The sequence below is a fragment of the Pseudorasbora parva genome, chromosome 3 (assembly GCF_024679245.1).
Source record: "Pseudorasbora parva isolate DD20220531a chromosome 3, ASM2467924v1, whole genome shotgun sequence".
Taxonomy (NCBI): Eukaryota; Metazoa; Chordata; class Actinopteri; order Cypriniformes; family Gobionidae; genus Pseudorasbora; species Pseudorasbora parva.
The window spans coordinates 32,486,913-32,510,808 of record NC_090174.1 but is presented as its reverse complement, the minus strand read 5'-3'; the positions used below and the strand labels follow the sequence as shown (position 1 = coordinate 32,510,808).

General features: G+C 36.8%; 1 protein-coding gene across 3 annotated transcripts; it reads right to left on the bottom strand.

Moving 5' to 3' along the window:
• Window positions 1-193: 193 nt before the first annotated feature.
• gucy2d (guanylate cyclase 2D, retinal) lies at window positions 194-22,885 on the bottom strand. Of its 3 annotated transcripts, XM_067440118.1 has the most exons (21): window positions 22,860-22,885; window positions 22,590-22,648; window positions 16,876-17,888; window positions 15,573-15,874; window positions 14,518-14,890; window positions 14,336-14,417; window positions 14,145-14,253; window positions 13,734-13,853; window positions 11,805-11,888; window positions 11,469-11,645; window positions 11,110-11,266; window positions 10,847-10,996; window positions 10,561-10,709; window positions 7,736-7,899; window positions 7,460-7,652; window positions 6,812-6,986; window positions 5,012-5,110; window positions 3,565-3,659; window positions 2,620-2,705; window positions 2,415-2,517; window positions 194-1,399 (listed from the first exon to the last, which is right to left on the bottom strand). In XM_067440118.1, the coding sequence occupies exons 3-20, from the start codon at window positions 17,693-17,695 to the stop codon at window positions 2,433-2,435; spliced, it is 3,420 nt and encodes a 1,139-aa protein (XP_067296219.1). In that variant the 5' UTR covers window positions 17,696-17,888; window positions 22,590-22,648; window positions 22,860-22,885; the 3' UTR covers window positions 194-1,399; window positions 2,415-2,432. The 3 variants fall into 3 exon arrangements, with proteins under 3 accessions (XP_067296219.1, XP_067296218.1, XP_067296220.1); XM_067440117.1 differs by lacking the exons at window positions 22,590-22,648; window positions 22,860-22,885 and adding an exon at window positions 20,451-20,488; XM_067440119.1 differs by lacking the exons at window positions 22,590-22,648; window positions 22,860-22,885 and adding an exon at window positions 20,451-20,488 and having other exon boundaries at window positions 2,423-2,517.
• Window positions 22,886-23,896: the final 1,011 nt, after the last annotated feature.

Below are 23,896 nucleotides of genomic sequence, written 5' to 3'. Positions count from 1 at the left end.
TATGAAGGTAAAGGTTACTACATAGATTGAGGATTCACTTACAGATATAGAGCTAAATAAGCACATGCACTAGAAAGAATCTGCACACTCACTAAAACCAGCTTTTATTTACATAAGCACAGACAAGAAGATAAAATGGTGAGATTTGCAATTGAAATTCAGCTACATCCTGCTGTGACTGTAGCTCCCCTGATTGTGGTTTAGGTTTCAGGTGACAGAACGTCATCCTGGACAGCCACAGGCGCCAGAACCCTCCTATCTTAATGAAGATATCCAGACCACACATTTAAAATTCTCTCAGTCATGGTAATCTTTCAAATAATGCCCCTTTTGGGGCACATCTATTTACTGAGTGTATGAGCAGGCAAAATAGTGTTGAGAAGATCTTTGGATAAATCTCTGATATGTTTTCTCTTTGGTAATATTTCAGGACTCTAAAGTGGGGTTTGATATCAAGATATTATGCATGGAATGTCCTAAGTATGGAGATAATGTGCCATTCTATTATAAACCTGACAATTTGTGTCTCAGCTCACGAGTTTCCTTTTTAAAGTATCTCTTACTCTTTCTCAAAACTCAAAGAAGACAATTGAGGTAAGCTAGATACCAAGTAACTGTCTGCCATATTATCTTGGGTTTGAAAGATGTTTTCTTGGCCATGAAAACTGCTCTGGATGCATTTGACTTTCTATAAAGGCCAAACAGAGCCACATGAAATGAAATTGAATGAAAGCATTTTCAAAAAGAAAATGTGAAGAATGTGAAGAAGATTGAACTAACACCTATTGTTATTAAAGCCTGATATTCCTAGCAAATAAATTCAACACAGTATTTTAAATAATTTCAACACATGAATATTATTACTGTTATTTCCACTGAATTATAACTAAATTGCCAGGCGCCATTATAGACAAGCACCATCAATTTGTTGTTTAGCTTGTTTCACTTGTGTTTCATAAACAATGAAATAAAGAACAGAAAGTTCTTTGTAGAAGTGGATTGACTGGAGGGATCACATAACTGCAGAGATGAATGAGGCATGTACTGCTGTTCTCATTTTCATGTCTTGATGAGCTGTGATCTCAGCAGTGTCTTTCATTTAGTATTGGATGAACTGCAGTATAAATGCATTTCAGTTTAGAAAAAAAAGTTCTTTGTGACCATCCATAGCAGTTGGTACAGGCCATCTTGTTGGTTTAGATGGACTGGAGTTCAGAGGTCAAGTGTTTTTGCTTCTTGTCAGATGTCCTAGTGAGGTTTTCCACTCTTTTTTAGGTATGAATCGAGTAGAAAAAGGGTAGTAGAGGGGGTTTTGAACACCTCAATCCACTCCTTTCACCCCCTTGCCCCACTTTCTCCTAAATTCAATAGGCTGGTGCAGAAACATGATCATCACAACCTGTTGGAAGGCACAGAAACAGAACTGCATGAGTACAAAAGTTTGAACAACCTTAAGTTGCAGGGCTTAAAGGGACAGACACCTAAAAAAATCCTCTCATCATTTAATCACACTCATGCTTCCAATACTGTATGATTTTAATTCTTTTGTATCCTACTAGTCTCCTACGGCTACTAGTCTCAAATAAATTAGACACAAAACATTGTCTTGAGATTAAATATTTTATTAGCTCTTACGCAAAGCTTCCGCGAAGAAAAACAGTTCCAAACTGCTTTAAGCCTTTATTTATTACTGCTAAATGTTGAAAATGAATGCTAAAAGGGTTAGTTCACCCATAAATGAAACCAAACCTATGATTTACTCACCCTCAATTTATCATAGGTGTATATGGCATTCTTCTTTCAGATAAATACAATCAGAGTTATATTTAAAAAAGTCCAGGCTAACGTTAATCCCAGCAGTAGTTTTAGCTGTTTTTGAAGTCCATAAAAAATGCAGCTGTCCATCAAATAATGTGCTCCACGTGGCTCCGATGGGTTAGAGCTTTCTGATTCGAATCGATGCGTTTGTGTAAGAAAAATATCCATAATTAAAACTTTATAAAGGAAACCCGCCTTGAAGTCTTCCATTGTAGCCATGGCTGTTTAAGTATTTAACAGCTACAAGATGGCGCCAGCGTTAAGCATTGAAGTAGTACCGGTCAAGATAACTCGTAGTACCCGGATGAGCGGTTGTTATCTGGATATATATATATATTAAATCTTCCATAGAAGAAAGCAAATCATGCAGGTTTGAAATGACATCAAGGTGAGTAAATGAATTTTAATTTTTGGGTTAACTATCCATTCAAGTTGCTCTTACAGGACATGTACTGTATAGTTGTTACATCAACTACATTAGAGAATATTGGTGAACCGTAAACACTTTATTCATTCATTAGGCAGAAAATGAAATCATCCAAACAAAGAAATAAACCAAATGTGACTGAAATCCCGGAAATGTCTCTGTTCTCTACCTCAGTACCTCTCTACCTCTACCCCATTTTCTTCTGTCGATCCAGGAATTTCTGCCGCCTGTCAGTTGGAATCTCATCCAAACTGATACCATGGTTACTCGCCCTGTTTGGCACAATACATCAGAACATTAATTTTAGATTATTACTAACATCATAGACATTATCTTTAAGATGTAAATTAAGACAGAAGTGGTTTCTTTTTTACCCAGGAGTAAGGTCTGGCGGTATAGGTAGTGCCTTGTTAAATCCATCTCTTCCAACCAACCAATATGTTTCTTCTACACCTTTACCCTGAAAGAGAACAACAAAAGCTCATATTATAGGCTTCAAGAGGCAATTAGTACAGTACTGTATAATGTAGTGTATGTCCCAGGGTATTTCTGTAGTATATCTCAGGGTATTGAGTTGTTAAAAAACTCTCTTCAAACACATTTTCACCCCTTATATTATTTTATGGCAGACATACATGCAACATTGAAGAATTGTTATTTTTGTCTGAACTTTTATAATTAATTTTCCATCCCATGTCAAATTATGTAATCTGTGTAATAATGTTATGTGGTTAAAATGGCAGTGATGGAAATTGTAAAATTTTTGTTCATTTTATTTTTAGCATTCATAGTGGTATTTGCCTTGCTTTTGTTTCTGTGTTCAAAAAAAATCTTTAAAAACAAGTAAAACTTCTGATAAATCTGTATTAGAGACAAATTTGTCTGATGTGGCAGAAATGGCAGCAGAACTTTGGGACAAATATAATTGTGGATATATTTATTATTTCACACAACAAATATTGAACTGATGATTATTTTACTGCCTGTTTAGATCTTAGTTACCAATATAGTCATTTTAATTATTATATTACATATTTTAGAATATATAAAATTACTACATTCTATATTATATACTATATTTTAATAAAAATCAACTGACACATGAAAATGCATGAACTGAAGAAACACTTGTCTCTGTGTGTGTGTTCATGTTTTTCTATCCTGGTGGGAACAACCTGAAAACATAGTAAACTAGACATACGTGTGTGTGTGTGTGTGTGTGTGTGTGTGTGTGTGTGTGTGTGTGTGTGTGTGTGTGTGTGTGTGTGTGTGTGTGTGTGTGTGTGTGTGTGTGTGCGTGCGTGCGTGCGTGTGTATACCTTGAGCTCTGTCCTGCCTCTAGAATCTATTTTATAGCCAAGTTTGAGGCTGTTCAGGACATCAACTGTACTCTGGTTGACATGAATTCTGTAAGCTGTAGAACCAGGGAGAGCAAAAATATATATGTTTAATTTATTTAATTCATTAAATAATAAATCAAAATAAATAGTTAGAAAAGCATCACTTGATCATTGCCCACACTGGTTTCTTGTGAGTTTATAAAGACTCATGACATCAAGAACATTATGCAGAGTTCCACATGAAGGTAATGTGTTCCCTGAGAAACCACTAGATGGCAGTATGTCTCTAACTGTTCCTTTCGTGAATCCTCTAACTGAATTCATGGTTCACTTTCAGTCTGATGCACTGAACATGTTACATCACTCGAGAAGCTCTGTCACTCTTCTGTTCCTTTCATATTATCAGGGCAACTGAGTCCTAGTCATTTTATTGTGTAGGTGAAATCACACAGCACTAAACGTGTGGCCTTTGTGGCCTAATCTATGATGAAAACATCTTTAATCTTTTCAAACAACCTGATTTTCAAACAAAGCCTTTTTGTATAATGATAATATTTAAAATAATTGTGGTAGCCTAATTTAACTCTAAAATTCAAAAGTTTGAAAAAAGCCAATTTATTTAATAAAAATGCAGTAAAATCAGTGATATTGTGAAATAATATTGAAATATTATGTTATTTATTATTTTTGCTGTTTTTATTTGATTCCTGTGATGGGAATCAGAATTTTCTGCATCATTCCTCCATCAGTCTTCAGTGTCACATGATCCTTCAGAAATCATTCTTATATGCTGATTTGCAGCTCAAGAAACATTTATTATTAGTAAGCAATGTTTTTAATTTTGAAAACAGTTATTCTCCTCAACATTTCGGTAGAATCTGTAATACATTTTTGCAGGATTTAAATAAATATTTTATAATATTATAAATGTTTTTGCTTTCACTTCTGATCAGTTAAATGCATCTTTTCTTGATAAAAGTATTGATTTTTTTTCTTTTCTTGTAAATAAAAGTAGTAAATATTTCATCATATTTCACACATTTCTTCCATGTTCTTCAGCATGAAACGAGAAGTAAATGTTATTGGATAAATGTGACAGAAGGTCTGATTAAAGGTGAGACAGTTCAGGGTGATAGCAGAGGCTGAGTTCTAAGAGGACATTAGCTTTAAAGCAGAATTTTCTTTCTAATTTGGCTTATACTCTTAAGAGATTACAGGGAACTCTGCACTTTAAGCCCTCTGAGCTTCTCACTGACATGCACTCACTGATCAGCACACACACACAAGGTACTAACAACTGATCCTTAGCCAAAGACAAATTCGTGGAATAACCATTTCAGAGACAGTCACAAAAGCTTAAATTGTTACTATCAGACACATGCTGATGTATATACATATACAACTCAAAAGTTTTAGGTGTACTCACGCAACCCTGTGGATTCCATTCGGGAAGCTGTGTTTACTGTGTCCCCAAACAGACAGTACCGAGGCATCTTCAACCCAACTACACCCGCCACCACTGGACCTGTCGAACACACATAAATACCAAGTTAGCACATTAGCGACCAGAGCTGGGTAGATTACTAACAAATTCGAATCAGTTACCGATTCCAAATTACATTACAAAAATTGTAGCTAGTAACGTGATCCATTATATTACATATTTAAGGTTATAAATTCAGACTACTTATAGATTACCGGTATTTATAGATTACTTTTGACCTAACTTGTACCACATTGATATAAAAGAAAGCATTCTTTGTTATCAACAAATGCACAAGTGCACATTTTTGACATTATTTTAGGGGTTTGTGAGTTTAAAGCTGCAGTTCATAACTTTTTGAGCTCTAGTGAACACAAAAAAAGGTTACGGACAGCAGCTTTAGTGAAAAGCTATCAATTGATTAAATTGTACAAATGCTAAATTAAAATAAATACATTTAAAATAAAAACAACAATAATAAAACACTTACTAAAACATATTGTATTTGATTACCTGCATGTCATGTGGCCAGTAACCAATATCAGAGAACCGTGAATAGTGGACTTAATTTTTTGTATCAACCTAATTTAAAAATGAAAATCTCAGGGGATACTTCAGGTAAATATTTTAGAAAATTTCAAACAAAATTTCTGAAAAAAAGTTGAGGAATTCCTGCATTGCATATGAAATGATGTGAATTTGTACATTTTAATTACATTTTAAGACAAAAACCTTCCAAAGACATTAATACATGGTTAAATAACTTACTCAAACTGAGTGATAATTCAAATAAGTATTAATGTGTTAATAAGGAGTTGATTAGATATGCACTTTTGCAATGCTGAGAAAACGCTTGTTAAAAGTGAAATGATTTCTGTAAATCCAGTGATCAACTGCTGTTTGTGCCAGTAACAGGCACATGACTAGTGACTAGGGAAGACCCTCTGAACGTATACAAAAAGTAGACGTTTTTATAAAAGTAAAAATTAAAAGATAAAAAAAAGTAGTTAGGAGAATCAATGATTTGTAGTCTGTATAAGAGTATTTTAAAAAGTAATATAATTTAATTACATTCATTAATTTTTGGAATATGATTATGTAATCCAAACGACGTAATCAGGCACTGTGCAAGCCCCATGTGATCTCTGTTGAGTTGTGGGGTGGGGGAAAGGGCCAGCTCTGTGCTTACTAATTGGATGAATCTGTTAATTGGATGATGCCTGGGATTTACATTTCACTTGTTCTAGGAATACACAGCCATCAGAGGATCAAGTGTAAAACGTATTTACATTTAGCACTAGTTCAGTTTGGTGAAGAATCAATGAAAATTAGAGCTGAGGAAAATTATATGGTTGATTTTTAACTTTGTGAGAAGGGCATAAAGTGCTAGTTAAGTGCTTTACAGTAAAAAATAAAAATCATTTTAAATGTGTAATAATATTTCACAATATTGCTGTTTGAACTGTGTTTTTAATCAAAAACAATGCACTCTTGAGACTTCTCACAAGAACATAAAAAAAAAAAAGTCCCATTGGAGCTGATAGCCTTGTGGCAGCACTCCGACATGTAGAGTCCTGGCTCGGGTATCTTTCCTGATCCTATTCCCCACTGTCTCCCACTTAGCTTGCTGTCAATTCTCTTCTATCCTATCTCATTAAAGGCAACAACAGCCACAACAACAAAAAAAACAACTCTTTGGAACATTATTTGTGTAGGTGTTTGTATGCATTGTGCTTTTCTTACCAGAATGTAGTCCAATGCGTATTTTGACTTTAACGTCTGGCATGTGCCTCATTTGAAATGTTCCGATGCAGTGCAGAATGTCCAGAGACATGTTGGCCATCTCTGCAGCATGGCGGTTACCATTACGGTTCGGCACCCCTGATGCCACCATGTACGCATCACCAATTGTCTCTACCTGTTGATATATGTCATATAAAATGTTCCTTGTAAAAATTATGTTAAACTGTTTGTATGTGCTATAGATATGACCTCAAATTATATCATGTTATATAATAGTTTAATGAAATGTATTCCGTCAAAAGATTCAAATCATTAAAATAATATCATACCAAGGAAAAATATTACATTTTCTCCTTTTTTTATTTTTATTTTTTTACCACAACCTATAAATATGGGCATACATTTTTAAAAATGTACATATGTACACTTTAGGCACTTATATGTACCTTTAGAAGCTAAATAAGGTACAAATGTGTATTTTTTTAAAGGGAACTGCCCCAGTGACATCTTTTGTATCTTTTTTCTAAGAGTGTGCTGAAAAGGATCTCCAGCAAAAACATTCTAAATCTGATATTATGAGATCAGCCTTGTGAAATAATCTACTCAATTTCCACAACAGTATAACATTAAAAAAAAGCTCATGCAGACCTTGTAGACATCGTGGATAGCGATGATTCCATCGAAGAGTGTGTAGAGGTCGTTAAGCAGATCGACCACTTCGATAGGTTCACTCAGAGCAGAGATAGTAGTGAAACCCACAATATCACTGAAATACAGTGTGACATCTGAAAAGTGCTCTGGTTTCACTGGCTTCCCTGTCTTTAATGCCAAGGCCACAGACCTGAAAGACAGAATGACATTATAAGAAACAAGAATAGATTGGGAAAATAATGGTAAAATATAAGCATCTGAAGTGGGACTCACTTGGGCAGCATCTGGGCTAGGAGAGCATCCGTTTTCTGACGCTCTACCTCTAGTTCTTCAGTCCTCTCTCGGATCAGATCCTCCAGGTTTGAGGAGTACTGCTCCAGCATCCTTAACATTGAGTCAATTATATTGGTCTTCTTCCCTTTGTTCACATTCTTAAACTGCAAGTTAGAAAAAAAGAGACAGTACTTTTTTTTGTTTTCTCCCATGTTTTATATGGTGAATATTTTTTGGAGAAAAAAAGGACTGCTTCTTTGTTAGCTTTCTTTTTTAATGTCATGACAGCTTCTTGGAAAAAAATATTTTACAATTTTACCTTTTAAATGTATATCTGCTACATTTTAAAATCATTTAGTAGTATACTAGCATATATGTGACCTCAAAACTAATACATGGAATACAAAACACAAATCTCTTTAATCACATTAATCACATTCATTTCAAATATATATATATACAGCTCTTGAAAAAAATTAAGAGACCACTGCAAATTTATCAGTTTCTCTGGTTTCACTATTTATAGGTATGTGTTTGGGTACAATTAACATTTTTGTTTTATTCTATAAACTACTGACAACATTTTTCCCAAATTCCAAATAAAAATATTGTAATTTAGAACATTTATTTGCCGAAAGCAACAACTAATCAAAATATCAAAATAGATGTAGTGTTGTCAGACCTCGAATAATGGTAAGAAAATAAGTTCATATTCATTTTAAAAAAAAACACAATACTCATTTTTTAACTTAGGAAGAGTTCAGAAATCAATGTTTGGTGGAATAACCCTGATTTTGAATCACAGTTTTTATGCGTCTTGGCATGCTCTCCACCAGTCTTTCACATTGACGTTCAGTGATTTTATGCCAGTCATGGTGCAAAAATTCACGCAGCTCGGATTAGTTTGATGTTTTATGACCATCCATCTTCCTTTTGATCACATTCCAGAGGTTTTCAATGGGGTTCAGGTCTGGAGATTGGGCTGGCCATGACAGGGTCTTGATCTGATGGTCCTCCGTCCACACCTTGATTGACCTGGCTGTGTGTCAGAGCAGAAGCAAGTTTTCTTTCAGGACAACCTTGTACGTGGTTTGATTCATGCGACCTTCACAAAGACAAATCCGCCTGATTCCAGCCTTGCGTAAGCACCCCCAGATCTTTACCGATCCTCCACGAAATTTCACAGTGGTTGCGAGACACTGTGGCTTTTAGGCCTCTCTAGGCCTCCGTCTAACCATTAGACGACCAGGTGTTGGACAAAGCTGAAAATTGGACTCATCCGAGAAGATGACCTTACTCCAGTCCTCTACAGTTCAATATTTATGGTCTCTTGCAAACCTCAGCCTGGCTCTTCTTAGCTTCTCATTGATGAAGGGCTATGTTCTAGCTTTGCATGACTTCAGCCCTGCCAGGAGCCTGTTTCGAACTGTCCTCGCTGTGCACTTCACCCCAGGTGCCTTTTGCCATTCTTTTTGTAGGTCACTTGATGTCATCCTATGGTTGTTGAGTGGCATTTGAATGAGTTGTCGATCGTTCCGGTCAGTGGAGAGTAATTTTCGCCCTCTGCCGGTCTTTAGCTTTGTTGTCCCCAATGTCTGCTGCTTGACCTTGTTCTTATGAACCACTCTCTTTGAAACCAGTAAAGGCACAAAAATCCTTCTTTTTCTCACTAAAACTTCAACTTCAACATTCAGCTGGTCCTACTGCAAGAGGATAGTGATGACCACAGAAGAGTTATTTTATTTTATTTTCCTTTTTAAATAAGATTTGGTTCAGGTGATCACCTAATCAGCACCTCATTCAGTAGAAATACTAAGTTTTTACACATTCGAATCAGAATTGTCGAATCTCTCTATGGTCGACCGATAGTCGAGTCATCTATGTGTGTGTGAATGGGTTGTGAGGGGCACGACACTACTCAGCAGGAGGGTCAAACTATTTTATTTTCCTTTACACACTGCACACAGCAACAACTTTTAAAAAAATGACCAAAAATGCCTGTCATCTGACAGACGAACTGACAGACGAACTTCTTATTTAGGTTTAAATAAAAGGTAATGTGGTGGATAAACATTTTGTAAAACTATAATGTTATAAAACATTTTAAAGCCGCGCTCGAAATATAGAACATCACACAAATATATAAAAGAACATTTTGATAAATAAACCTAAAAAAAAAAAACCTGCCTAGAGAGGAAAATAACACTTTGAGTGTGTTTACATGCACGTTCTTAAGCCGAGGATTATGCCTAAAGAGGGTCGCACACCGGACGCAATCAAACTCAGCGCCGCGTCTCAAGGCATCTCGCACCAGACGCGCACATTATATATGCACAAGCTAAATTTTTAATCGACTTTTGACAGAAGAGCTGCACGATGGATGTATCTTGTAGCACAGGGTGAAATCAGTAAGTAGGCCTACATTGACGATTTAAAGGAAATATAATATACATTTTATATAAAACCTTGAAATGGTGCTCTGTGGCACGGCAGGATATGAGCAACCCCATATTGTCAAAATGGTGAGATTGTGGCAAAGAGTGAGATTGTGAGATTGGTGGTCGAATCCGGCTCCACAGATCGATGCATCGAATCTTCGACTATTGTTTTTTTATGAATGAAAAGCTCCTCAGCCACATCTGAGTTAAGAATGTCTTTGTGTGTGTCTCCTTATAAACCCTACATTGTGGGGACAAAATGTCCCCACAAAGATGGGAATATCCAAAATTCTTGTGTGTGTGAGTATCTTCAATTTGGAGATCTTCAGACACAGGTCTCATTAGAATGTATGCGTGCACGGCATGAGAGAGATAAAGAAGGTGTACCTGTCTGAAGATCTCCTCAAATGTGGGTCTCTTGTCAGGCTCCTCACTCCAGCACTGCTTCATGATCTGAATCACCTCCAGTGGCGCTTCATCCACAGACACAGTGGGTCTGCACAGTGGTGGAGGAGAGCGCACCTTATCTATGATTTCTGCACACAGAGACAGACAACCGAATTGCTCCAAACAAGCTCAGTTAAATCATTGCTATCTTTACCTTTTTATTAATTAGATAAACATGAAAATCGACATGTAAGTGAATATGCAGTGGTACTTGATGGTGTCTGACCTTCAGGAGGCATGTCCAACATGCAAAAGGGTGCGCAGCGAGAGATCACCTCCTGCATGATAATGGCAAAGCTGTATACATCTGCTGCAAACGTCCCCTTCTTCTTCAGATTAGGATTCCGTAGGATCTCTGGAGCCGTCCAAAATTGATCTGTAGATACAGAAAGAAACAGAAATCAGAGTCAATCAGAAAGATTGAATACATAAAAGCAAGTAAAAAACTATATCTTGCTTCTCGTTGCATTTCATTTGTATTATACATACCCTCTGGTTTGCTGTCCTCCAAGATGATGTTTTGACAATTTATAATTTTGTTGAAGCCATAGTCTGTAACCTTCAGAACAAACCGGCCATCTACCACACAGTTTCTTGATTTCAGGCGTCCATGAATCACCTCACGATTATGCAAATACTTCATTCCCTGACAGTATAAAGAGGTAAAGAAGGAATTGAGAGGAAAGTGACAGATAGATGCATGAGAAGATGGAAGCAGATGACATCTTTGACAGTTGATTACTTTACAGCCAGAATTTCTTTAACACATGTCCATCCATATCTTCATATTTTATTTGTTCATCTGTGCAATTATTCAAACTTTTCCTTCCATTGCTACAAGTCCTCACCCTGATCAGATCAAGAAGGAGAGATGATTTGAACATCCAGTCCAGTCTCATTTCCTCGTTGTTGAGCAGGTCTTCCAGGCTACCTCTGGTGCAGTGCTCCGTAACAATGCCAAATATGCCAGTATCCAAGAACAAACCCAGAAACAAGTTCAGATTCTCATGCCGCATGTCTCTCAGCTAGAGAGAGAGAGAGAGGAAGAGAGAAGGAAAACAGAAGCAAAAAGAGGGTACATAAGGCAAGTAGCATTCAGTGTTCCTTTCAAAACCTGTCCACAACGTATTACCGAACTTTTTAGCTAATTTTCATTTCATTTTCGATCACTTTCTCTCTCTTACCTTGATGAAGGTGGCCTGTGTGCTCTCATTGATTTCTGAAATAGAATCTTCATAGGGGCATTTCTTCAACCAGACCCAGTCACCCTGACAACACAGAATAATACAATTTAGTGTCAATACACACAATACAATACAATCTCCTGACTTTTTTTGTTGCATTTTCTAGAATAAATGTCGAGTGTATAATTCTATGGAATTAATTTAAATAAGTTACTGTAAATGGGTTAAATTGGCTATTACAATGACTTTTATTCATTATATAATATTTTAATGCAATATAATTAACATAGTATAATGGACAGTTTGATAAACACACAAGTGATGTGTAGAATTTTGTGAAACAGGTATTTATAAAATTTTACTGTGGAGTTTTCAGTAGATTCTGCAGACTACTAATACATTTCTACAACATCTAATTTACAAAAAAATGCTGTATGTTGTTTATAATAATATACCGGCTACTTTATTCCACAGTCCTCTAATTTGACTGTAAAATTAGTTTGCCTGCAATGATGTACAGATTTTTGAAAATTATAACATTAGCGCTTGCTTTAATCACAGAGCAACCTGATGTAAAATCCAGCATTTCTGGGGCCAGTTGCATAAACTTAGCTGTGCCTTAAAGGAATAGTTAACCCAAAAAGGAAAATTCTGTCATCATTTACTCACCCTCATGTTGTTCCAAACCTGTATGAGTTTCTTTGTTCTGCTAAACACAAAATTAAACAAAGCAGATAGAACAACCATTCACTACCATAGTATTTTTTTACTATGATAGATGCTTTCTTCTAGGACAAAAGGTTCTAAATAGAACCTTAAAAAGGTTCTATCAGCATTTGGAACACCTAAATGTTTCTATATAGAACCCTTTTAAGTGCCAAAACGGTTCTTTCTTGTCATTATAGAACCTTTTTAGCATAAAAGGTTCTTTGTAGTTCAAATCAAAAGAAGCTTTTTATGCTAAAAAGTTTTAAAAAATAGCATTTAGAGTCAACTCCTGAGAACCTTTTATGCTAAAAAGGTTCTATAATGACAAGAAAGAACCCTTTTTGCACTTAAAAATGGTTCTATATAGAACTTTTTAGGGGTTCCAAATACATAGCGCCGATAGAACCTTTTAAGGTTCTATATAGAACCTTTTCTTCTAAGACTATAGTGAATGGTTGTTCTATCTGCTCAGTTACAAACATTCTTTCAAATATCTTCTTTTGTGTTCAGCAGAAAAAAGAAACCCATACAGGTTTGGAACAACATGAGGGGTAAATGATGACAGAATTTTCATTTTTGGGTGAACTATCCCTTTAAGAACTGGAATGACTAACTAGCAGTTAGTGAGGGGTAATCAATCTTACTTTTTTGTTTTAAATTAAATCAATTTTTTTATGTATCTGACTTGAAATACTAATGAGCAGTCACAAAGAAAAAAACTGATGATGAACCAAGTTTTACCAGTTTATGCAACCAGTGCCTGGCTAGTCAGCAGCATAAGGTATGTTTTGAATGCTGGGAACTGTATACTGGTTTGCTGGTCACCAGGATGATCAGTTTTAATTTCCACCAGCAAGACCAGCGCTATACCAGCTCTAACCAGCATAAACCAGCCTGAACCAACATGCTGGTTTATGCTGGATTTTTCAGCAGGGCGTGGAGTAGGAAATGTAAAACCTGAAGGATAACTTCACACTTGTAGCTGCTGAAGAACTCCTTTCAAATTGCTGTTCCATTTTTATGTATTAGGCTTCCTTTTGAACTATTTTCATTGGTAGAGAAATATATACAAACTAACAGGTCAAATTGTTTCTGAAACATTGGTTACCTTCTGGTATTCCATATAAATTTATCTTGTTTGTTTAAGTTTGCTTTAATATAGAATTAAAACACTCTGCTAATCACTATGACAGTACACAAAAATACACAGATTTCACACACCTCAAATACAGCAATGTTGGATGTTTCAGGAGTTGAAGTAATGTAACTGCGACCTGAAACTGAGTGGTGTGGGGTTTTAACATCTAGTTGACTCTTCACCATACTATCCTCATTCAGCTTCTACAGAGAGAATGGAGAAAAATGGATATTTAGTTCATTAAAAATAATGAACGCGCGAGGGAGAATGAGAGACGTTTCATCTATGAAAAGATTTACTCCTGTCTTATTACTCCTATTTATTACAATCCCAATCTCATTTACAATCCCATTTATATTACAATCCCACTTGCAGCAGAGCACACACTAAAAGTATACACACACACAGAAAGAGAAAAATGGAAAGTGAGCGAGACATAGACAAAGTCTATGAGCAAGGCAGACATAGCGAGAGAGAGGGCATTTGTGACTGACCCTCCTGCTGAGCGTGGTGTTGATGAAGACCAAGTCATCCAGTGTCAGCACTATTTTAGTGGGGCTTCCACCTCCAAATGCTCCTAATATCCCCACCTGACCGTTTTTCCTGGACATACACAGTCATATTTGCTTATTTGTTTATCAGTAATACTATAAACTTGTTCAAACCCAAGCAAGTCAGTTCATACCTTACATGGAGAAAAAGTAAACCTCCACCTATCAACACAATGAACAACAAGAAGAGGAAAAAAAGGGTTACTCCATCCATGCCTGAAACAAAAAGAAAGAATGAGAAACAGAATCAGTCATGATGATGATGTCATAAAATGTAATGTAAAGAAATGTGACATAATTCGTTCTACTTCCTCACCTCCACTACAAGCGATATAAGGGCTGAACCAGCAGTTTGAGTCAGTGCTCGGAGACGCCCCAGCAAAATGAATCGCTTTCCCCAAGTACTTCAACCCTCCATATTTTCCATATGTGTGTGGTGCTTCGAGGGCGTGCGTGCGGTGTAGGCTGGAGCCAGAGCCATCTGTATCCAGGACAGCATAACGTGCCTGCATTCCTTCTCCGTCAGTACCTGCTGATATCCGTTGGTTAAAGCCATTGAATTCAAATCCGCCGGCGTTTTTAGCCAGTGCATCACCCGATACCCAGCGCCCACTCGCAGCACGGCTCTGCTCTGCAGCCATGGCTGTATAATAGAGCATGTTATAGATGCTCCCAAAAAATGGAGAAACCTGCCAAGAAAGGAAAAATCCACACAAAAAAATAACACATGAGTATTATTATGGTTCTAATCAATTTCTCATATAAAGTAAAACTTAATAAGTGTATGTTGTTCAATTGATGAAAGTGTTATTTTAGTATCACTATAATAGTTTTTATTAATATTTTGAATTTGTTTTTATATTTATATTCTCCAATTCACGATCATTTTAGTTAAAGTTTTAGTCATTAAGTTGTTTTTATTTGTCAATTTTTGTAAGGATTTGTCTATAGTTGTATTCCTTTATTTAAGTACATCAAGTTAAATAAAAAGAAGTGTTGCATAGACAACTAACTGAAATAACATGTTTTCATTATATTTTATTTTATTTCAGGTAACTTTTATTTTACATACAAATAACAAAAATGTTTTTTTTTTTTGTGTTAACTATCATGATGAGAATCCTTTAGAGACAAAACACCAACCTGCAAATATTTTAGCATACACAAATTATGTACATATTAAATATATAACGCTAAAAGGCTTTTTTCAGTGATAAAAAACATGCAAGATGTCACAAATGTGGCAAAGATTCTTTTTAATAATTATAGCAACTATAGCATTTGCTTTAGCTATCCCTGTTCCTACACTGCTCAATGATACCATTAGGTCTAAAACCATTTGGTAAGGCAAGTTCAAACTCTGTGTGTTACCTCTTCAGCGGGTGTGCTGCTGCGGATGTCATAGGATTCCTGAGCTGTATTAAAGGCCTCATAGAAGTTTTGTTCCCCTTGGTCCATAGTAATTGTTAAGACCCCGTCATATGCTCTTCGCAGTTTGGTGTCATTTGCCAGGACTGGATAGTTCACATTTTTATATGGCAGTGAATACAGCAGTGTGTCATATGGGATGAAGATATATCCTCGGTCAATCATTCTCATGTCCATTGCTGTGGTTAGCAACTGATATTGTTCGTCTCCACCAATCAGAACAGAGTGCATGCACATGATGACAACTGCACACCGACAATGAAGAGGGAGGGAAAAGTATTTAGCCCTATTGTTAATAATTATTAAGACACAGAACGATATAACAAACGTTTTCCCCATTAAAGTAACTGTATGTATGATATGTATTTCAATTAATCATAAAATGGCCCACTAGACATTAAGAAATCATGTTAATTTCAAATACTTATATCAAATATCAATGACAACAGTAGTCCGGACAGAATATTTAAAAGTTGTTGTTGCAGCCCTCAACTGATTTTGATGTTGACATGTTGTGTTTTGGCCTGAAGCTCAATCCTCCAACTATCAACCAATCACAAAGTCAGTAGTGTTTCTGCATCTGGGTTGCCAGATCTGCTCTAGTTACCACAGCTGCAGCTACAAACTGCTGGATCCTGGAGCCAACTGGCAACCTCGAGTCAGGGGGGAGAGGGAAAGGGGATACACCGCTCTACAGTCATTTGAAAGGGATTGCAGTAGCAGTTTTGGCCACAATCTTACATAAACTCCCTTTAATATTTATAAAGTGTCTGTCTTAACTAATTGAAATATTTGTGTACAGACATATGGATAATATATTCAATCCTTAAAGGGTTTGTAAAATTCTGTCATCATTTACTCACCCTCAAACCTGTATCAGTTTTTTGGTTCTGCTTAACACAAAATAAGTTATTTGGAAGAATGTTCAGAAAGCAGAGAGAGCAACTATTGACTACCATAGTAGGGAAAAAATACTATGATGGTCAATGGTTGCTCTATCTGCTCGGTTTTCCGAATAACTTATTTTGTGTTCAGCAGAACTAAGAAACTCATACAGGTTTTGAACAACTTGAGGGTGAGTAAATAATGACAGAATTTAAATTTTTTGGGTGAACTATCCCTTTAAATCCTCAAACCAAACACTACTCACTATTTTAACTGAAGTTCTAAAAACTTTTAAGAGTTACTTGCTGAGCATTTGAAATATACATTTTTAAACATAATTCAAATATAACTCAGAACTCACCCCTCAATCGATCTGTCTCTCGTATTGCCTTTAGGGCTCGTCGTGGTCCCTCCTTGTCCCCTTCCATGGTAACAACCGCGCCAACTGGTAGACCAAGAGCACGCAGGGATGCTGCAAGTTCATGCCCGGTCGCTTCCCACATGTCGCTCTCCGCTGTTATAATCCCAACATGTGCCCAGCGGAAAAAGCGAAGCACAGAGAAGAGCACACGAGAAGACAACGGGAGTGGCCGAAGAAAAGTGGGATACATTTCCTCATTCATGTCAGCCTTCAGGCAAGCCCAGGACAGGATGCCCTTGTTCCAATTCTTTGACAGCAGTGCAGCAGCAGTGCAATAGCCAGGGTTTGCTGGTCCAAGAAAGGCCGAACCGTAACCCTCCAGCTCGGCAAAGCGTGCCAGACCTCTCGAGCTCAAGCAATCCTCATTAATTAGTGTGTAATCATACCAGTAGCCTTTGTTGAGGTTGGGGTCTTTGTTGATGCGGCTAATGGCTAATCGGGCAGCTAGGTCTGGCAGGGCTTTGGAGTACATAGGGTCACATGCCCATGGTCCTACAATTGCAATTTTAAAGGTGGTGCCCCAGGCCTCACAGGGCAAGTATGATAGCATGACTAAAGGAAAGAGTAAACAGTTCCCCCACCAGCTGTGGTGGCGTAGTACTGGGGTCGAGGACGCTAAACTCACTGGACCATGAGGGTTTGTTGCTTTTTGCTTTGAGGTTGGTTTTTGTCGTCGCTTTTCTGCTGAAGACTGTGGTTGCCATCGTGGGTGATGGGACTGGCAAAGAAAGCTAGAGTTTCTGTGGTCATCCAATCCCATTTTTTTGTACTGTTAAATGTCCAGGACAATGAGAAAAGAGGTGGCACTGAGAGATGTTTTAGGTTTATGTGAATATTTTGTCAGCGACAGTATGAAGGCTGATAAAAACACGCTGAAAACACCCAGCTCTTGATTTGAGTTCTACCCACTGAGGGGCACTAGCCCAAAACTATTGCACAATAACCAGCCATCACTGTTTGTTATAGAGATGAAGCAAATGTTGTGTTTGAGAGACACAATAAAGGTTTGGTGAAAAAGAGGGAAAAAGACAAGGGGCAGAAACAGACAGAAAAAAAAGACAAAAGTTAGTTTTGTTTTTGTTCTTATAATTAGTGTAAAAGCATCAGCATCAGGGTCATATAATTCATTATGGTACCAAGGTCAACAGATCTAAACTACGGTTCAAAAGTTTGGGGTCAGTAAGAGTCCCCCTGTGGTGAAAATCAATTTTTTTTATGTTGTTTATGTCTATATATATATATATATTTTTTTTAAGACAAACCATGTGCAAAAGTCAACATCATTTAGTAGTTTCTCTTTAAAACATCAGTGAACCAAAAACTCTAAAATAAAAAAAATAAAAAATAAAACAATTTCGACAATGCTGGTGTTTCTGATGTCACAAACTACCTTGAAACCTATGGAGCCAGAATGGTGACTTTAAAATTTGGCATCACAAATTAAAATTGTCATTGAAAACAAAAGCAGAACTGAAAAAGGAAACATTGGCATTGAAACATTTGCATTGAAAACAGTTGTATTGGCATTGAAACAAGTATTGGCACTGAAAAAATAAAAATATTAAAATATTACAATCGTATTTTTATTGAATTTGGATTTATTTGTATTTTTCAATGACAATCGTCAGATTTTATCTTCATGTCACTCTTTTTCATTGACAGTTTTTTTTTTACAATGTCAGTTTTTTTTCAATGTCACTGATTTTCAGTTTCAACTTTCTGTCACTGTTTTGGCGTGGAGAGGGGCGGGGTCTGAGGGGAGGGGTAAGTAGAGCGTAGTTTGCATATCATTTGCATATAGGTATACTGAAGCCGTCACCAGCTCTGAAGCTGCATTACTAATGTCCAGTTTACCGGGAACTTCCAAGCCGCAAGTTTAAGTCTTTTTTTTTATATTTTTTTATCTGCCATTTATATGTTTTCTCGTGCAACCTGGCCGGCTTGGTTAACTTTTAACGGCCGGTATGCTGTTTTGTTTTTTCCGACGTTGACTGGAACATGTAAATTAGCCTACTAACATTAGCCGTGTTGGCTAACTTAACTGTGGTTAATGCGGCTGTGTAAGTTACACTACTGACATCCCCAACCACACACACACACACCGGAGACAGACGTTACTCCTAGGGCCGCGAGTGTGCTTTTATCTGTATTTAATTTAGTTGTGCTCATAAGACCTCATAAACGTGCTAACGCAAAACGTTCAGCAGTATCACACCAGCACAGCAGAATCCAGTGCCGTCACATGAGCACCATTAAATACAGATAGAAGCACATTCGCGGCCCTAGGAGTTACTGTGTAACGCTGCGTTTAAGCCGAACTAGCAGCTCTCCTGTGTGTGTGTGTGTGTGTGTGTGTGTGTGTGTGGTTGGGGATGTCAGTAGTGTTACACAGCCGGCGCCCTGCTGATCATGTCAGTGTTAACGTCACAGGCTGTTACTGTTAGCCACTGTTGTGATGTACTCGACAGACACCTAACGTTAATTATTTTTTTTGCCAAACCGGACTTTTAGCCTTATTCTGTGCATATGGTGACCGGTGTTTATATTTGACCCTGCATTAACCACAGTTAAGTTAGCCAACACGGCGTTAGTAATTTACATGTTTCAGTCGGGGGTGAGACAGCATAACGGCCGTTAAAAGTTAAGCAAACCGGCCAGGTTGCACGTGAATAAACATGTAAATGGCAGATAAAAAAAAAACAGACTTGCGGCTTGGAAGTTCCTGGTAAACTGGACATCTGTCATGCGGCTTCAGAGCTGGTGATGGGTTCCTATATACCTATATGCAATGATATGCAAACTACGCTCTACTTACCCCTCCCCTCAGACCCCGCCCCTCTCCACGCCAAAACAGTGACAGAAAGTTGAAACTGAAAATCAGTGACATTGAAAAAAAACTGACATTGTAAAAAAAACTGTCACTGAAAAAGAGTGACATGAAGAAAAAATCTGAAGATTGTCATTGAAAAATACAAATAAATCCCAATTCAATAAAAGAATACGATTGTAATATTTTAATAATTTTATTTTTTCAGTGCCAATACTTGTTTCAATGCCAATACAACTGTTTTCAATGCAAATGTTTCAATGCCAATGTTTCCTTTTTCAGTTCTGCTTTTGTTTTCAATGACAATTTTAATTTGTGATGCCAAATTTTAAAGTCACCATTCTGGCTCCATAGAAACCAATCACTGGCAGGCTTTAGCATAACTATTACTGCTCTGAAGCAGGGGTGTCTTAAGAGAAGCCAGGTTATCACAGTATATTTGTTGTTGATATAAAAAATCGGTAGATTTTGCAATATAGCGGGTGAATTATGTTTTGATGTATATTACGATGATATGATGAACTATATGTCTTTCTCCTCTTACTTATGATGTTTAAAGCATTTCTATAGGTCTACTAAGACTGAATGCAGATTGAGATGGCATACGAGAACATGGTTTTTGTAACATTAGCAACAAATTATTAGCTGTTTAATAAAGTAGTCGAACAAAAGAATAATCAGCGTTTACCTTAGCAAGTTGGCCGGCAGCTCGTGCGAGTGAGTGAGTGAGTGAGTATGTAGTTACGTTCAAGCTATTCCAAGGCACAAAGTAATTTTTCACAGGAATTTTTTATTATTATTTTTAAATATGTAATTTTGGTTATCAAAGATGACTTTTCAGGGATAAAACTATTGATTACATGGGAGGATTTAGTACTTTTATTCAGCAGGACACTAATGTTGATAATGTTACCAATGTTTAAATAGGCCTAAATGCTGTTGAATTTTGAATTTACGATTCGTTAAATAATCTTGAAAAACATGTATCACGGTTTCTAAAAAAATATTAAGCAGATCAACTGTCACAACACTGGCAATAATAAAGTATAGCCTAAGTTATTCCTTTAATTTATTCTTTAGAATTATTAAACAGTGTGTAGTCTCTCTCTAGTCTCTATATATTTGCATGAGTCTGTGATGCACTGAAAAGTAAAGCCCATAGCCACCTAAAAAGTATAATGGCTTTATATCTTGCTGAAGTCATAATTGTGACTTTACATCTCACAATGGGACTCAGTTTCTTTTAAACTATCTTGCAATTACTTTTTTTTATTTTTAAATATGAGGCAGAAATATGGTTGCTGTTAGGTTTGCTAATTACTGTTTTGTGTGACCAAAGTGACACTGAGATATAAGAATCAGGAGAGATCTTCATCAACCCATTTCTCATATTGGCCTTTCCTCTGCAATCCTAGAGACCTGATCTCTCATTGCAGGCGTGTTCTGGTCAGCTGACCAACCACATCCTCACCTGACTCAAGTGCCATCTGTGTTTAACGGTGGAGCTGGGGTGAAGTGTCACACAACTTGTACCAGGCTGTCTGCCTATTCCTCCCTCTCTCTGTCTCTATCCATTGCTCAGCAAGCAGAAAGCAGATTACAATTAAAGAGCTCTGCCTTCATTAGCCCTGGCCATAATAACTGCCAAATAACGTGAGGCTTAAACAATCTTAATCTTAATCAACCTTATCTCTTTATACCATCATCACTCTGTCTCTATTGACCTGTAGAAATCTTTTCTCTTTTGATTTTTTGTTTTGTTATTCTTTAACCTTTAATCCATGTTTTTCCTCTCTACCCTTCATGTCCTATTAACAGTCTAGCTTTTTTCTTCTTCTTTAGACCTTTAGCCAGCACTGAAATAACTCAGGATTACAGCAGATTGCACAGGACCTTGTTGTCAGACTCATGCTACTCCTGAGTTTGAATGATTTACTGCCTGTGAAGCATAACTGGGACACCACAGCCATTTTTATGTATGGCATAACAGCACAATAGTTTCATCAGATAAAGGAATTTTAAATCTCTTTTAAAATAGTTTTTCAATCTTTAAATATTCCTCATTACTAATAACATTGGTTAAGGTTGCTTTCTGCTATTACGTTCAAAGGGGATGTCCTGTTACATACTGTCAATGCGCCAATGCTAATATTATAGATAATCATTGGCTGCTGGAAATTACTGCTTTAATCTCATGATCTGAACCTGTAGGCTATGGATCTCATTTCATGTCTTCCGATAGATATTAAGCAGTAACGACCTCTACATTGCCTATTTTTTGGGATTTTGTTACCTGGATATGTATGAAGTATGTAATATGTTAGTTTAAGTGGCTAAGCATACAGAAACATTATAGTGAATGGACACCTGTAATAGAAAACAGTAATAATTCTTCACCACAGAGAGCCATATCTTTGAATGTTGGTGAATGCTAGCATAGTTAGCAATTGATGTCTTTAGTAAATTGATGTTTTGATACCGGCAGTCGACATTTAACTACTTAGGCCCAATGCAACGACATAGTCTAAACAACATTTCTTTGGCTGATAAGAAAACTAAAGAGAACTAAGAGAAATAAAACAATGCATATATTATATTGAACAAAATTATTTAACAAACTCTGCTTATACAAAGAGCAAAAAAGCCAAAGCATGAATTGCAAACAGTCTTTCCAAAGATGTTGTAACAACCTAAGATTACTTGGCATCCCTCAGGAAAGTGTTATAGTTCTCTAAGCCTCTAGGATTACTCAAGCAAATGTCATATTGAGAACTATTTATACTCTTTGTAAAGGACTGTTTAATAGAGGAGCAAAATATTGGCTAACCTGTGTGTGTGCTAATTGAGAGCCATGATGAAAGCTCGTCCCATTAGAACACAGAGAGTCTGGGAAGAGCCAGCAGTAGACCAGAACAGCACTCCCAGAGTGGAAATAGTAATAAGAAATCCAATTTGAAAATGTGAGAGTCCAAATCAAAGGTGGAGAAAGGACAGATATTCCATGTAAAAAACAAATAGAAGAGCAGTCTTAAAAAAGTATTTTAAAAAAAAGTATTTCAAAAGAATAGTATAAAAAAGTATAGAAGTAGAAATCCACCTTTCTCTTTTTACAGTGGAGAGTTGATTTTTGGTTTGTGGTCCCTGGAGGTCGAAGGCCCTCTATTAGACTTAAGTCCTGCCCAAACTGGAGAGCCTAATGGGGGAGGCCACTGGAACAAGAGCCTCTCTGAGTCCTGGGTCTTACTGGGAGCAGGCAGATTACAGAGAGAGCGAGCGAGAGATAGCGAGAGACAAGAAACGAGCAGAGGAGAAAGGAGGGGCAGGCCGAGAATCCAAGTGTGACTTCTTAACCCTCTTTAGCCTATAATCCACACAAGGCAAAAGGCATTTTGTCTCTTCAGTATAAATGTGAGCTTGTGGCCCAGAAATGCATTGATTGATTATTTTGAAGCAGATTGAAATATCCACCAAACTTATTTACTCACACTGTCAGTCACATTAGACATTATATACAGTATATATCATTTTAGCTATCTCTACTCTCTGAGTTTTGAACTGTAAATGGTGGGTTTTGGCTGACTTTTTCATTTTTAATTCAACACCATGAAAGACATTACAATAGATAGGTTGCGTCATGGTTTATAATTAAGCTGCATGAGAAATTGATCCCACTGTCTGTAGGATTATCAACGGTGGGCCAACAAATGTAACAGATTTGATCTGTACTGTCTTGCAGTCACCCAGAATGCACTGTTCACAGTCAGCCATGATTAATATTCCAATATTAAAAAGACAATAGTAACCAAAATAAATAAGTGGTATGGCTGGTTTTGCTTAATTACTAACATGTCTTATTATTCAGATGCTATTGATTTATTTTGGGGGAAAAACTTTGTAAATGAGGAAAAATATTAATGTATCTACATACATCTATGTGACAGTAAACGAGCATCAGAAAGACAGAAAGATTAACATTATTTATGAAGATCACACAGCACAACTTCTGCAAGAGTTTTAAGATGATGGTGTTAAACCATAAGTGTAACACGTCCTCATGTCACACTAAAAAATCTCAAGTGTCAGCGTGTCCCTCCTTCTTTCCTGCTCCTCCTCCCTTCTTGATCTTTCTTGAGT

What these genes read in the sequence shown, in the direction of transcription:
- gucy2d (XM_067440118.1), bottom strand. Translation starts at nt 17,695, where the DNA reads ATGGGATTGGATGACCACAGAAACTCTAGCTTTCTTTGCCAGTCCCAT. An exon ending in ACACCACGCTCAGCAGGAGG is followed by an intron (nt 13,854 to 14,144) that starts GTCAGTCACAAA and finishes TTCTCTCTGTAG; the next exon opens with AAGCTGAATGAGGATAGTAT. An exon ending in GAGGCAGGACAGAGCTCAAG is followed by an intron (nt 2,706 to 3,564) that starts GTATACACACGC and finishes GTTCTCTTTCAG; the next exon opens with GGTAAAGGTGTAGAAGAAAC.